Source organism: Dermacentor variabilis, chromosome 8, assembly GCF_050947875.1.
Source record: "Dermacentor variabilis isolate Ectoservices chromosome 8, ASM5094787v1, whole genome shotgun sequence".
NCBI lineage: Eukaryota > Metazoa > Arthropoda > Arachnida > Ixodida > Ixodidae > Dermacentor > Dermacentor variabilis.
In genome coordinates, this window is record NC_134575.1 from 91,485,151 (window position 1) to 91,501,505 (window position 16,355).

The 16,355-nt window shown below is 43.2% G+C and overlaps 1 protein-coding gene across 2 annotated transcripts in view; it reads left to right on the forward strand.

The window, feature by feature from the left end:
* Positions 1–16,355, forward strand: part of LOC142590405 (AP-4 complex accessory subunit Tepsin-like) — a 56,728-nt gene that overhangs the window by 12,105 nt on the left and 28,268 nt on the right. For both annotated transcript variants that reach the window (XM_075702488.1, XM_075702489.1), the window contains exons 2-6: positions 4–76; positions 5,803–5,897; positions 7,242–7,335; positions 12,497–12,546; positions 15,955–16,030. In XM_075702488.1, the coding sequence (XP_075558603.1) occupies positions 4–76; positions 5,803–5,897; positions 7,242–7,335; positions 12,497–12,546; positions 15,955–16,030 (388 nt within the window). The remainder of the gene's footprint in view (positions 1–3; positions 77–5,802; positions 5,898–7,241; positions 7,336–12,496; positions 12,547–15,954; positions 16,031–16,355) is intronic.

The window sequence follows — 16,355 nt, forward strand, 5'->3', positions numbered from 1 at the left end:
CAGGTGCCGCTGTTGGCCGAAGCCACGTCCAATGTTGACGACCCCGTGCCTGGCTACTTGTACAAAGAGATCAGCTGTATCCTTTGAGAACTCCACTTTTTACTGGCCTTAGCCAGGTTTGCGGGCTCGCTCGGCGTCTTTGTGGGTACTGTCTCTATCCAAAAATGAAAAAGTAAAACGCTTTCACTGTTTCCTTTACAGTTGAACCCTGATATAATGGATTATTACATGTAAAAAAGTAAATCTAAAATATTTCTCATTGGCAATGATTATATGTTTGTAACGATTATCGTATATAATGAAAGTATTTTAGTGTTGGATGCAACTTCCTTGTAACAAGGTTCAACAGTACTGGTCCATTATGTTGCCTGTTGGTTGGGCTGTCGGGAACGCTATGCATCATTTAATAAATGCACTCAGTGGTCCAGGAAGACGACGGTTTGGGTTTGTTGGTACTGCATGATAGCCTGTGGGTACTGCAAAATACATTTAGAAAAGTGGGGAGGAGCAAGAGTGTTTAGTGGTACACATATAGTCCTACAAGACATTATATTTGTTCGTGTTACCCCTAAGGGCCCTCACGAGGAGGGCATTCCATAGCGTATTACACTGTGAATGAGTGAGTGAGTTTATTTTATTTTATTTACGACTTCATTTGGTCCGCAATAGATGCGAGTAAACTCAACGTCACCTGGCTAAGCCCACTCGGGGACCATCAGGTGGAACCTGACGGCCCTCTCGCGAGCCCTCTGGACTGCCAGGATTTGAGAGGTCTGGTCCTGGGCCCTAATGAGCACCTGTCGCATATGTCTTGGAATGAAGTTGAACTGTAGCTTAATGCTGTGTATCTAATAATCTGTATGAGTGGGAACAGACTTATTAGCAATCTCCCGCAGTAGATATCGTGGTTCTGTCATATCAGCTTGATTACTTTAAGAGGCAGACACTGCTTGCAAGGCAAATTGCAGATTTAGCTACAACTAACACTTTTGCTGCAACGTGGGTTACAGGCAGGGCTCTCCTACAATGTGCAAGAGACAGCGTTACTAGAAATCAGCGGAGATGAAAAAATGTTTCTTGCTTCTGATCTGACGTGTCTTGGCGCCATCTCTTTGCACCTCAAGGAAGTTTCAAAGGAGCACAACTCCCTGGTGACTCAGGTGGCAGGTCACAGTGCACCAGATAAATATGACAAGCGACCCACTGGTGGGTCACCCTGTACAGGAATAGAGACTTCAAGAAGTGCTGCTTCAGTAAATGTGTTAAATATAATGGGCATTTACCAACTCGACTAATTTTCAGTTTTAAGGCAGGTTCAATTTGGGCCTGAGGTATGGCTACCCTCTTCGATGATAAGATCTGAGAAAAAAAGATATCTTTGTATGCCTTAGTGCTTAAAGAGTCGAACACAGTGAATAACTGTTTAACGACCACTCACTCCTGTGCAGTTGTGTCAGGTGACTGGAACGTTATTAACATGTTTTCGAGGGAGCGGTGTAGCATTCGTTGCACATACAAACAATAGAAATTCAGGATGTGCAAAATACAAGCACCTTTACTGCACATCAATATCCTTCAAGCTCTGCACCACTTATGATACTGGAAAATATTTTGAACGTAGCAAGACCTGTGAAATTTCGCGCAATACTTTGGTGAGCTAACAGCACAATACTTCAATATACTAATAATAATTGCTTTATTTCCATCCAGAAATTAATGGGGGGGAAGTGGGAAAAAGATTGAAATGGCTTGACTAGCTGTCCCTCCTATGAGGAAGGAAACAGAAACTTCCTTTTTTTTTGTAGTTGGGGTACAGTTGTTTGTGTACTTCACATTTATTATTAAAAATAGGTGAGAAAAGTAGTTCACAATAAATGTAGTAAGTATTCTACAAAAACGAAACACTAGTGCTGTTTAAGCAGTCAGCATAAAGCACCTCAAGGTAAGTACAGCTGTTAGGCCAATCAGTACATAATTATTACGTAACAATTGCTGAAAAAGAAAATTCGGCAGAGGCACTTAAGCCTGCTTATGCGTGGGAATGCGAAAGTATTATACTCGCTTTGGTGAAATGTGTTTTTCCGCATGTTCCTTGTCCCCACTAGCCCTCGCCTGTGTTCTAAGAGCGCCCGCTAAGGCCAAGTCAAAATGCGCCAAGCATCTCAGTGTGCTCGCTCGCCTGTGACGAGATCATAACCCGAAGGACCGTTTAGCGGTGGTCAGTTGAAGACTAATGCTTTTTATTTTATGCACTCATGGCTGCGATGGGACGTGTGCAGTGACGCACGTACTAGGTGCACCTTTAGTCAACCAAAACTGTGGAGCCACCCTGGCATCGAGGAAGCGAGCTCGTCTCGCACCCTTGAGACCCGGGTTCGATTCCCGCCCAGACTGACACGTGCCAAATTTCATTTTCAAAGCCAATGATTTACTTTGTTTGCAGGAACTTTCCTGAGAAATGTGACATCAGTCCGAGCATTTCTTGTCGTGTTTTGACTCTTTGCGCTGTCGGCCATTTTTGGTGCCATCTTTCGGTCATGCCAACGCCAATGGATTTTCGTGTAATGGGACATGTGAGGCTTTCGCATTAATAACAACTACTACTAAGTACACAAAAAATATATTCGTAACTAAGCTATACAGAGGAAACAATTTAGGTTGCTACAAATTTTGGATTTCTCGTATGGCAAAAATGAATTCATTCCTTCCTGGGCCCAAGGAAATCGCTCAATTCAACTGACAGTTTTTCCACATGTTAAACATATCTGTTTGAATACTTCTACTAGCAATTCCATGCTGCATACGATGAATGCACTTTATACTATTGATCAGACCTGACAATTTTCGGCAGATTGGAGAGTCTGGAAAAATAAAGCTTTGACTGGAGGTATCGTCGAAGCTAGCCTCCAGTGCTCCTAGCACTTCTTCCATGAAAAGACGCAAAATTTGAGCTTTGGTTGACTCAGCAACGTAATTTTCAAATCACAGCAGCAGTGAAGATACAGAAGCTTTTCTCAAGTTGAATTTTTCGATCCAACGTATAGGCCGTTTTAACGATGTCCAAAACAATGTTAGATGCTTATGAGTGCACCTGATCTTGATAATTGGGTTCGGCTGATATCAAATGCAACTTTATTTTACCCATCATGGGTTGTTTTTATCCATCAGCACTTCGACAGCGTATGTACAAGTTATTACGAGCAATTCTTCCCACTGTGTTGGGTTTTCAATCGCACAAGAGCACGCAGTTGATTTGAGACTGACCTTTGACTGAAGCTTGACTTAGCTGTCTAATCTCTCACATTTTAAACACCATGTGTGCAAGTGTCCTTATTCATTACTGGACATTATTATTCAACGCTTCACATTACTGTACATTACTGTACAGCAACTGAACAAAGTATGCGGAGGCTCCAGCACCAGTTGAATGCCTGTTAGACCTCCTGATTGCACAGAAAAGCTGATTGAACGCAATAATAAAATTATGAGGAGGCTTCTGCATGCTCCCTGACCTGACAACCATTGCTTTGTGAGCCTAGATAATGCAGTAATATATGGAACCAGGTGCCTGCTGCAATGAGCAAATGCTCCCGGAACTATAGGTGCTTTCCTGTTTTCACATTTGCGAAGCCATGGCTTTCTCGCATAGCATGGGCATCACTATGGCCAGTTTTGAGGCCAGAAAATCTGCATAATATTCTTTTCTTTTTTGGTGGCCTAACCAACAGAAGTTGGGAGCTAGAAGCCAATTGCATATTTTGTATATTTCAGATTTTTTTTTTCATTCTGAGTACTTACATTAGGAATAGCAAATTATTACTTTCATTCATGTTCCTTGAGATGCTTCTTTGACGTTTCACATACAAATTTTCACAAGCTCTAAGCAATTATTACTACTTTACTTCCATTCAGAACACTAGTGATCAAGCTAAAACGTTATGTATTATTTTATTTAGTCATACTGTTAAGCCTTAGTTGAGGGTCATTACAGGGAGGGTACAATTAATGGAATTTGCATAAATGCACATAGATTTCACGCTGGTCAACTAACAAGCAAAAGCACATTTATTGAAATACTTATCCATGCAGAGTACAAAATCATATACATAGTTTTTCTGTGCAACATCATCCTAAGAGCTATTCCATGGGTTTGTAGTCTCACGACAAAAAAAAAAAAAAAAAAAAAAAAAGCATGAAAGAAATCAGTACAGGCTCGCATTAGTTGCACTATGGGAGCGCGGGCTGTTTGCAAACATCTTTTTTGAAGCTGCTGCTATATATATGTGCCTGTGTTTATCTTAATCTTTCTTTGCAATATTTGAAAAAGCAATTTCAATCGACACTTCTGCCTTCTTCTAGCGGCTCTGAGTCGCAAGCAGTTAACACGGCTGTAACCGAGTCGGTGTGCTTATACTTTGAGCGTATATAGGATACTGATATTTGCTAAATACATTCCAATTTCTTCTTTAGAACCTTCTGATGTGGGCTCTTAACTACTCTAGCATATTCTAGGACCAGACAAACATGTCTTATTAGCCGTTAGCTTCGCTTCCCTCGTCGCATTCGGTAACTTCCTCCTAAGAAGACACAATTTCTGGTATGCCGATAAGCAGACATTCCCTGTATGCTGAAGTCAATTTAATTTATGCATTATTGTTACGCCTAAGTACTTGAATCTAGTCGCGTTAAACCAGACTTTTGTCCCCAATATTATACTAGAACAAAAACGGAGTCTTCTTTTCGTGTTGTATTAGTGTAAGTAGATTTTTGTAATTGCCATCTCCCATTTGCTACACCACGAGCTTAATGATTGAAGGTACTGACTAACTTTAACCTGATCCTCTCTGCATGTAACAGGACAATAAATTAAACAATCATCGTCAAAAATCTTAATTTTAACAGGCGGTTTCACAACTGAAGAAGTGTCATCTATGTATAGCAGAAACAAGAGCGGTACTAACACCGATCCGTGCGGTACCCCTGAGTGTACTTCCCGCTTATCTGACGCTATTTTTTAATCTAATGACTTGCTGCCGATGTGACAGATATGCCTCAACTCAACCAATTACCTGCGTACTAATTCCTATATTGTGAAGTTTACAAAGCAGGTATAAAGCTTGGTACAAGCTGCGACTACTACATATTGAAATAAGTTCTTCAAACATAAGAGCTCTGAAAATGAGCATGTTTCTGGTGGTAAAGAAAGCGCTATGTGCTTTTGGCAGTGTGTTATAACATGTGTTTCTCATAAGTTGTTCTGTGTAAGTGTACTTGTATAATAGATAAACTTCGTGTCATTTATTTGGCCTCTTTTTCCTTATTTTCTTCTTTCAATATTGCAGTATGCAAAAGTGTTACAACAGTGCTGTTGTTGCTCACCTTTCTCTGTGCCCTTTGTTGGAATATATATACAGGTTCCCATATATTTATACTTATGAGCAATTTAAGGCATGGCAAAGTTCGCAAAACATTATGCTGGCATCCTGCACCTGTGATATCTTCACATTTGACATACTCTGGTAGGTAGATCACTAGGCCATCCTCAAAGACACTGTGATGTTGTGATATTGGTTAAGTATGCATGGACTGAGAACCTTTGCACAGCTGTCAAACAGCATGAGCACAAGTCAGAGACGGAGAACAATACACTGTCTTCCCTCTCTGCATTTTTACATTTGTGTCAATTTTTTTCAATATCAGCAGCTCTAGATATAACAAAAAACTACCCCAGATGTAAGTCCTACATTTATCCTTCCTTCTCAAGCTCCCGCTGTCATTTTTCTCAACCTGAATGAAAAACAGCCATGACATTGGAGAATGATGGTCAGTATGCTGAGCAAGTTGTGGATTACCTTCTGGGCGCCTTACTGGAGGGACCATCACCGACAAAAGTGAAGGTTAGTCAAGTCCCCTCGTTAAAACGTCAGCTCTGGAGACTTACCTTGTTTGCATCGCCTAAAGTTCTCGTCTTCCTGTGAACGCTTATCTTTAATGCGTTGGTCAGTACTTCCAAAACTCCTCCCCTGCAAGCTACCAAAGCTCCCTACCACCGAGTCTAGTAATTACCTGACACAAGAAAAGCCCTGAATAACAACTGTGAATCAAACCAACATAAATCTGGTCTGTATGTGCATTCATTTGCTCAGCGTGCTTTAACATCAATCCACCGTGGTCGCTTGGTGGCTTTGGTGTTGCGCTGGTAAGCGCGAGGTCGCGGGATCAAGTCTAGGCTACGACGGCTATATTTAGATGGGGGCGAAATGCAAGAGCACCCAAGTACTTAGATTTAGACGCATGTCAAAGAAACCCAGGTGGTAAAATTAATCCGGAATCCCCTGCTACGGCATGCCTCATAATCAGAATGGGGTTTTGACAGGTAAATCCCCATAATTTATTTTCTTTTTGCTTTAATGTCAGCATAATTTTTTTAATATCTCGCGTGGCATATAGCACAATTCTACTTGTACAGCCGCATGACATGAAGGGGCAGGCATTACACAGAAAATCAAAGTGAATAATTGACTAATTAAAATTTCACAAATAAACGTTCAAATTAATTAATTTCATGCATATATTACAATACGTACACATATTGAAGTCATTGATTTCACAAGGCACATCCACTTGGAGTGATAATTTTAAACAAGCACAAGCTTTCAGATACGCACAGTCAAACTTGCGCTAAAAATGCACTGTTATTCCATCTTTTTCTTTTTTTTGCCTTTTTGTGCAGTGAAGCTAAAAGATTACTATAGTACCGATGCATTTTGCCGCAAGCTTTTGAAACATGCATCTTGGGACACGTGTCATCTTCAGAATTCGTTCCAGTTTGACATGACTTTCGAAGTGACTGGCTACAATTTTGAAATTGAAGTATGCGCGATAATGTAACTGCTGAAAAAGTTAATAAGTGAAAATTTGTTAATTTGTGAAGTATTCATTTTCGTATCTTAGGGCAAATAATGTCCGCGTCAGAGAGTAATCACGCTCAAGAAATAGAATTGTGCTACGTGCTATGGGTGATTTCAAAAGATTCTCTTAACTATAGAAAGAAGCACCCTGTAGGTTAGGTAATGTTATAGAATAGCAACCTTAGTTAACCTTCACCATGTCACGATGAAGGGTCCGTCGCACAACTGCATTCAGACCAAGTTATTTCTTTTCAGGCCACGGAAAGAGGTTGAACGATTCGTTGTTATAGATTGCTTTTCTTTTTCCCTCGTGTTCTTGGTGCCAAGCAGTGCCTGAGGGTGCTGCAGCATGTTATCACCAATGGTCATGCCAGTGTACGGACTATCCTGGCCAGGAAAGACTCTGCCCTTAGATCAGTTGCGAGTGAGTACCCTCCTTCTTTTTTTTCATAATGAACGACTGTTTTTGCCACGCTTGTTGCTGCATGCTTTCTGTTTGTGCTTCGCTAGCCTGCAGCCCTCGATCCAGAGGTCATACATCATAGAGGAAGGCGTGTACAGCACCGACTAGCTTACGTAATGTGCATCTACTTATTATGGAAGTGACAGCAACAGTTGTGACATTATCATGCATACGATGACGTGGTTACTTATCACAGCTCTTGCCTTTTTTGGGGGCGAACAACAAGTAATGCCCTTGCCCCTTTCCATCTCATGTGATGGCACACGAGACTGCCGTGAGTTGCGTCTTTAGCACTATAGAGCAATAGAGCAAATCATGTCCAGCTAATACCAACTAGCCAAATTTTCTGTTCCACTAGGCAGTGCCGTCGTGCCATGCTCAGCAAGCTGTGACTTGAGTCGGCGCACACTGGGCAGCTTTGGTGTTTTAATAAGGAAGTTATCAGAGTGGCTCATCGGTGATGCACAGACAAATTGAGTGTGGCCCAATAATGCGGCCCCTTGGAGATCACTGTTCAGCCAGGTACGGCTCGCACAACTGCTGGAGCATTCCAAAGCTGGCCCTCGTGAGCCAACATTGCATATTAACACATACAGTAAACCCTCGTTAATTCAGACTCTGATATCTCTTAATGTCAGTTAAGTAGAAAATGTTTTCTGGCTGCGGTGTCCAACCCATGTATTTTTGACCTCTTATCTTGAACAGTTTTGCGCCATAGCACAGATATCTTGAAATATCGACTTCGAAAATGCCCGAAAAAAAAAAAAAAGGCGACAGGGCAGCATCGCCAGTGTTGCTTGCACTCACTTTTCACCTGGTAGCAGCTCGCTAGCCGAGCCAGATGCTAGGCCAGGTTGCGTGACCCCGCAATTATTTTATATTTTCTATCAAAGCTCATGCATGCTTGCTCGGTTGCTCGCTGCCACGTAATTGTGGCCTCACGCAGCAGTAGGGGGCCAGGTGTTGAAGTCCATTTTTTAGAGTGCGCAACAGGGCATTTGCACCGTCATGTGATGAAAGCCGCATGCCCAGATACCTACACCAGACATAACTCGCTGTCGCAGGTCAATCTCGCTGCAGCTGTTCGTCCATCGCACACTTGAGAGCAGCACAATAACAGTGTGAAGCACCCCGTCATGTGGCATTTTTTTCTATTTCATGGGCTTTCTTTGGAATGCAGAAGAAAGGACCACATGAGATATATCATGTGGGAAACAATGTATTCAGAGGTTTCTGAAGGTGCTCTACAACTTTGCGTATCACGCTTGGGATCTGTAGCCAATACTTAAAAAGTTGATTAATTAAACATAACTGATCTGTTAGCTAAGGGGAAAATAAAAACTAGCCTGAGTAACTCCAGGCCAATGCCAACATTATGCATTCAGTTCAACTCGCGTCCGGAGTGCCTTTCATTTTTAAAACTTTGGCTCAAGTTACGTGGGACAACCTGTATAGCGAAATGAACACTCGTGTAGAGCTGTGCTCAAATTCCGCATTAGGGAGTATCGTAATCGACGGTGGATTTTTTTTCCCATCTCATTTATGGCACTGTCAGTGATGCATCAATGTGGCCACAATGTAATAACCACAAACTTGAGCGAGGTGATCTTCACTTCTGACCAGGTGGGATCAGGTAGCCCACACACTGCGCCCACGAGAAGCCAGCAAACGAGCGTACATTGTTTCAGTGAGATCGCAGCTCAATAAGGATGCTCGCTTTGTGCTCGCGTAACAGTGAGGCGTAAATGCCGCGTCACTCGTGGGCACCTGCTAAAGGCATGACAATTGCGCTCTTCCGCAGTTCAGTTTCTGTTTTCAAAGTTCTCCGAAATTCCTTACAGTGCAGGAAATAGCAGTGCCATTGTTTTGCATGTCTGGAACTGGTTATGCTTGAAGAAACTAGGAATTGGCAAGAATCAGATGTATGCGTTAAGAGACAAAGCCGGCAATATCATTACTAATATGGATGAGATAGTTCAAGTGGCTGAGGAGTTCTATAGTGATTTATACAGTGCCAGTGGCACCCACGACGATAATGGAAGAGAAAATAGTCTAGAGGAATTCGAAATCCCACAGGTAACGCCGGAAGAAGTAAAGAAAGCCTAGGGAGATATGCAAAGGGGGAAGGCAGCTGGGGAGGATCAGGTAACAGCAGATTTGTTGAAGGATGGCGAGCAAATCGTTCTAGAGAAACTGGCCACCCTGTATACGCAATGCCTCATGACCTCGAGCGTACTGGAATCTTGGAAGAACGCTAACATAATCCTAATCCATAAGAAAGGGGACGCCAAAGACATGAAAAATTATAGACCGATCAGCTTACTGTCAGTTGCCTACAAACTATTTACTAAGGTAATTGCAAATAGAATCAGGAACACCTTAGACTTCTGTCAAGCAAAAGACCAGGCAGGATTGCGTAAAGGCTACTCAACAATAGACAATATTCACGCTATCAATCAGGTGATAGAGAAATGTGCGGAATATAACCAACCCTTATATATAGCTGTCATTGATTACGAGAAAGCGTTTGATTCTGTCGAAACCTCAGCAGTCATAGAGGCTTTACGGAATCAGGGTGTAGACGAGCCGTGTGTAAAAATACTGAAATATATCTATAGCGGCTCCACAGCCACCGAAGTCCTCCATAAAGAAAGGAACAAAATCCCAATAAAGAAAGGCGTCAGGCAGGGAGATCCGATCTCTCCAATGCTATTCACAGCATGTTTACAAGAGGTATTTAGAGACCTGGATTGGGAAGAATTGGGGATAAAAGTTAATGGAGAATACCTTAGTAACTTGCGATTCGCTGATGATATTGCCTTGCTTAGTGACTCAGGGGAACAATTGCAATGCATGCTCACTGACCTGGAGAGCCAAAGCAGAAGAGTGGGTCTAAAAATTAATCTGCAGAGAACTAAAGTAATGTTTAACAGTCTCAGAAGAGAACAGCAATTTACAATAGGTAGCGAGGCACTGGAAGTGGTAAGGGAATACGTCTACTTAGGGCAGGTAGTGACGGCAGATCTGGATCACGAGACGGAAATAATCAAAAGAATAAGAATGGGCTGGGGTGCGTTTGGCAGGGATTCTCAGATCATGAACAGCAGGTTACCATTATCCCTCAAGAGAAAAGTGTATAATAGCTGTGTATTACCAGTACTCACCTACGGAGCAGAAACCTGGAGGCTTACGAAAAGGGTTCTACTGAAATTGAGGGTGACGCAACGAGCTATGGAAAGAAGAATGATAGGTGTAACGTTAAGGGATAAGAAAAGAGCAGATTGGGTGAGGGAACAAACGCGAGTTAATGACATCTTAGTTGAAATCAAGAAAAAGAAATGGGCATGATCAGGACATGTAATGAGGAGGGAAGATAACCGATGGTCATTAAGGGTTACGGACTGGATTCCAAGGGAAGGGAAGCGTAGCAGGGGGCGGCAGAAAGTTAGGTGGGCGGATGAGATTAAGAAGTTTGCAGGAACGATATGGCCACAATTAGTACATGACCGGGATTGTTGGAGAAGTATGGGAGAGGCCCTTGCCCTGCAGTGGGCGTAACCAGGCTGATGATGATGCTTGCATTACTGGCTTCAAATATTGCATTGGGATCACTTATCTCAACTCTGTGCCAAGCACATGCTTCGTATTGACGCAGTGCCAGTAACGCTGCTGCCCATAGACGTTGACGTGCATGTCCTACCTATCTTAAGAAACCCGGAAGAATTTTCATCACCAAATTTTCTCAACCCCTATTGGGAAATTTGTTTTTATACACCTCCATTGTTAGTCATTTCCTTATTTCCATCAGTCTTCCAATCGCCTCTGCCAAACATTCCTTAGTGCCCCCTAGCAGATAAATTTGCCTTTTTGTGTAATAAAGAGAGGCGTGCCTGAAAAGGCACTCAAGCCAGTGACCCTATAGTTGCAACAGCTACTGAGCTAGAAATTGCCTTGCGTAGATTATTTTGTGTTTTCAATGGGCTCCCTTGTCTTGAGTTCTTATATGAACAGTTTCTCAATTTTTGCGTACAGTAGCACTAAGATGACATGATAGTGAGACTCCTAAAGCACTGTATGGCTATATTTTGACGAATAAAAATTGACTGGAGTACCTTGCACCAGTTAACTGTTACAATTACATAAAAGTCATGTGAACGGTTTATGATGGTAGCACTCCCAACACTACTGTAATCGATGTAAAATTCTGTGAGCGCGCTTCCCCACAAGTCTCATTTGACCCACACATAATGGTGGACGTCATCCTACCAGTGTAAATGAAGCAGGAGGGCATGAGCAGGTGCTACTATTTTCACCCCTGTCTCTTCCTTGCTATATCTTCGCTGTCTGCAAGCTTATCCTTGGCTCATTGGTGAGATGCCCTACACAAATAGTCGGCCGTCTTGTGCTGGAGAATCTAATAGTGGAAAAGCCCTTCTCCACTATTTTGCACGTCTCCATGCATTGTATATGGAAATATACATTTTTTGAAATGTTGTGGCTAATAATTACGATAGCTGTGCAGTCTATAATGAGTGACATTCCTCTTCTAGCTCAATGCCACTATGGTCCCTAGAATAATATTCCAGGTACCACGTTGCCACTGTTGGTCACCCTGAAGCTTAATATGCATGCTCCCTTTCCTACATAGCAGGCAATGCTACAAAGGTTAGAGAGACTTCTCTCATTGCCTACATCCGTGACCCGCCCCAAAAAAAGTTTGTAGGTACGTGTCAAGTCATTCATTGTCAAACACAAATTCAAGTCTGTTTACAGGTTATATTTACACGGGATACACTAAGCTAAGCAGGGTGAACTCCCACTAGAGCTCTTCATTGTCTTCCCTACACGTTGCTGTTGCCAGCAACTGTCCCATAGTACAATATGAATTAGATCTTCCGTAGAAACATTGCAGGTCAAAAACAGCTGCCTTGCGACAGGTGCGGAGAGAGAGACCGCTATGACTGCACTACTGTTTGTGTAGCTTCAGCAGCGTTGCCTGCTATGTATGAAACAGAGTACAGCGGGCTCATTGCATTTTGGCATGTATTAGCACTTCTTGCATTACATTAAGCGTTACTGTGTTTTTTTCATTATTTCTTTTTTCCTGCCCTTGTTGGAACAGATGTATCCGGGGGTGGCTCGGAAAACCAGTGCCTTCGCTTGCTTGCCAAGGTGAGTGGTGCTGTAATACAATGCAAAAATCCTTGCCCTGGGATTTTCACCTGAACAGGTTGAAAAGACTCGTATAGTTTAACCTCTTTGTTACAAAGTTGCATATGACTTAAAAATATCTTCGTTATATTGAATATTCGTTTAAAGCACATACAATATATGATAGCTGCACTTATGCGTGTAAGGGCCACACCCCCTAGCTCTGCGCAAAAAATTTGTAGAAAAAGAAAATCTTGGATGGTGCAATGTTGTGTGCTATCTGCAACACCTTCCCATTTTATTTCAATTTGTGCTTTGCTGGTGCCACGCGCCATTGCTTCATTGTGCGAGTTACTTCCATGACTGCATAGCACGATTGCTTGCAATGGAAAGGAAACTTATAACTGTATACCAGGCACCTATAATGTTATGGACAGCACTGAGGACAACTGCCTCTCGAAAAGCGCTGACAAACCATGTCCTAGCAGCAGTGACAGTGATACGGATGACGGCTGCTAACAAGTGCATCTGCATGGAGACTCTGGATAGCATGTTGTAGTAACAGCGGAAATACAGTTCCTTTTTCTTTTGCATATGTAGACTGAAGATTGAGTTGCAAACCGGCAGCCCATCTATGCGGGGTCGCATTCTACGAAATTTGGGGGAAAAAAAGAGGACTCTTACGCAAATATACTATATGGTATTTATTACTCACTGATATCATCCGGAAACACTTTAGATGCACTTTCTTATCTCTGCGGTAATTTATTATATGCCTGTTGTTTATATCAGGGTTTGACTTTATTGTAATGATGTTTATTAAGGCCGAACCTGCGCCCACAACTAAAAGTCACTGCTGTCGTGAAGAACCCCCAGCAGTCGCATTCTAAAACTGGCGTGGAACTGCCTTCTTTCTTCTCGCGTGATCCTGCGTGTGCGGGGCGCATGCAAGCCAGGTCCAGCCGGCTACTCATGCCACATAGATCGCTGCTTGTTGTTTCTGAATAACACTGCGGTACGGTGTGCACAGTGTCCAATACGAAGGGCACGCAACTTGAATGTGACCGAGTTGTCATGGCAGCATTAGTATTCGTTCAAGCTCACAGCTAGGCAGCTGTATTATTTCGAACTCAGGTAGTGTGATAATTCCAGTCTGTCCAGATAATTCTCACATTGCCCTACTGCGTTCTTTATTATTACTATTATTTTTTAATGTTGGACACTTCCAGTCCCATCAAGGATTGTTGTAGAAAGTGCACTGAATGAGCTAGCATGTTATGTAATACCTGGCAAACAAGGGTAGGAATTAAGTAGTGAAGATGCGTATAGAACAAAGAGAGCTGTGATACTCTACATAACATAACCAAAGTACCAGAGTAAGGAATTTGAGTGTGCACTAAGTGAACAGCATTTGTGACCAACACTTATTGCTACCGAGTTGCTGAACAACAATGTTACACTATTGAGTCTACATAGGCTTTTTTCTAACTTAGGTATACTGTAGGACCTCGTTGATACGTTCCTGTTAAGTCCGTTTTCCTGGCACCAACGTTCGCAATCGAGAACACGAAAATGACCCAATAGAGTTAGGCTCATTTTTTTTTACCGGTTCATACGTTCCCGGAATACACGATTCCGGGAATACGTTCCCAGTATGCACCAACGCTCCGTATGTTGCCAAACTGCGATCATATGATACGTTTTCCGGCCGCTAGATCCCATGTAAACAAGAAAATACACGAGGCGCACGTGATCGAGAACAGTATATATAGCTGCCCGCCGCGGGAGCTTCACCACAATACTCGTTCGCCCGTCTCACGTGAAAACGCCGATGCACACTCAATTTCTCATTTCGGTGCCAGCAATACTTCTCCGGGGTCGTAGCATGCGGCATTCACAGCTATCACCTATTGCGATAAGTATCTTCGCCTATCTGTTTCACAGCGCGTGGTGATGTCGGAAGCGTAGGGCACGCTTTAATAGGCGATATGTAATCCAAACGCGCCGCCGTTCTCTGCTGCAGGTGGCGCAATGTGGGCATCACGTTTCGCTTCGGCGGCATCCGGCGGCGTTCGGCGTCACCCACCCGCTCGATTTCGTTTCCGTTTCCCGTCGCCCTCTTGAACCAACACGTAATAGGAAAACAACAAAACGCGTGTCGGGCCGCCGGAGCGCCACCAGCTCGACGAGTGTTGGTGTCTCGCGCCACAACGATCCGCGCGAGGCTTCGCATTATGCAGATGTCAACAACAGTTATATCAGTCAAATTTTTTTTAGTTACTTCGGATCGTGCGTTTTCCCGGTTAGTGCGTTTTCTTGCGTTTTTTTCCCCCTCAAAACGTATGAGCGAGGTTCTGCTGCATTTGCTGCATGCATGTGTTTTTATTTTCTTTGCACTTTTCACACTTTGCTGTTGCAATATTCTATCAGTATTGCCATATTTCTGCTGCACTTGCAGAAGTAGATTACCAGTGTAAGACCTTGCATCAGGAGTGCTGAAAGTGCAAGTGCTAGTGAAGTGGGCCTGTTGTGCACACTATGTAATTCTCATGGTAGGTCTCAAGTATTACAAGTGTTGGTAAAACACACATTGCATGTGCACACAAGCATGTGCATGTGCATGCATACACACAAGCAAGGGCACCCTGTAAGCCTTTAGCGACTTCGCAGAATCGCAATGAATATTCTAGCACAGGAGCGAGCTTCTAGTGCAAGTAATGAACACAAAAATACGCTATAATAAGCTCCTTTCAACATTTTTTTTTTGCATAAGGAAATGAAGAAGAAAAAAGATTATAGCACCTAAATTTGCTTGTGTAATTGGAACATCATAAAAATTCTCAGTATCGTAAGCCTTGAAGGGCCCCTGCACCACCTCTGACAATGTAGAAAGCAATCACCTGCTTCTCCGTGGTCTATTCCAGTACCTTTTGAACATATTGGGATGTCAATTTCAATTCAATATTACCACAAGATGTCACCAAGGTGAAATATGTGAGGCTGTCCCTATATGGGAAATGTCAGTTTTGATATGCTTTCTAACGTGCCTTTGGCGTGTAGTCGTACGCTTGCTCTTCTTCCTCACCTTGCTTGTGTGTCCTGCATAATCAAGTGATTTCACCTCGTGTTTCACACTGCCCATGCGGTGGCAACAGCGTGTAACCGAAGACCATGGGGTCTTGCCAAGTAGGAGGTAATTGTGTTTTCAAACAAGAAAAGAGAGCCAACATGAAGTTTGATACTGAGCTGTTGTTCTCATTTGTTTTGGAGAAGCCTGTGGCAAAGAGGGCCTGTGGACAGGGTAGCGAAGGAGGGAGGGGTATACTGCTCACTGGCCTTTGAGTTCGGAGTGGTTCTCCCATTGCCCCTACTTTGCATTGAAGTAGTCCTCGTTTCTCAGTGTGTTTCTTTGCCTTCCTCACTTGACAGGACCTGCTCCATGCAGTTCATGATGATGGCGCTGTGAGCCACCAGAGTGCCGGACAGCTTCCCCCTGTTCAGCAAGGTGAGGGAATCACTCTCCAGACAATGCCAACATCACCAGCGTTAGCAATGCTGTGGACCCACCGCATTGGCTCAGCGGCTGTGGTGATCTGCAGCCGAGCACAAGGTCATGTGTTCACCTCCCAGCTGTGTTGGCTGCATTCCAACGGGAGCAAAATGCACAAGGCCTTAAGTGTTTAAATTTAGGTGCGTGTTAGAGAACCCCAGCTGGTCAAAATTAATTCAGAGCCAGGGCCTCGGGGTTGAGCGTCTGACTTGGCAGTGGGAGGACACTGGTTCAAAAACATGCTGCTGCCGATCAGCCACTAGTTGCCCATATAGGGACA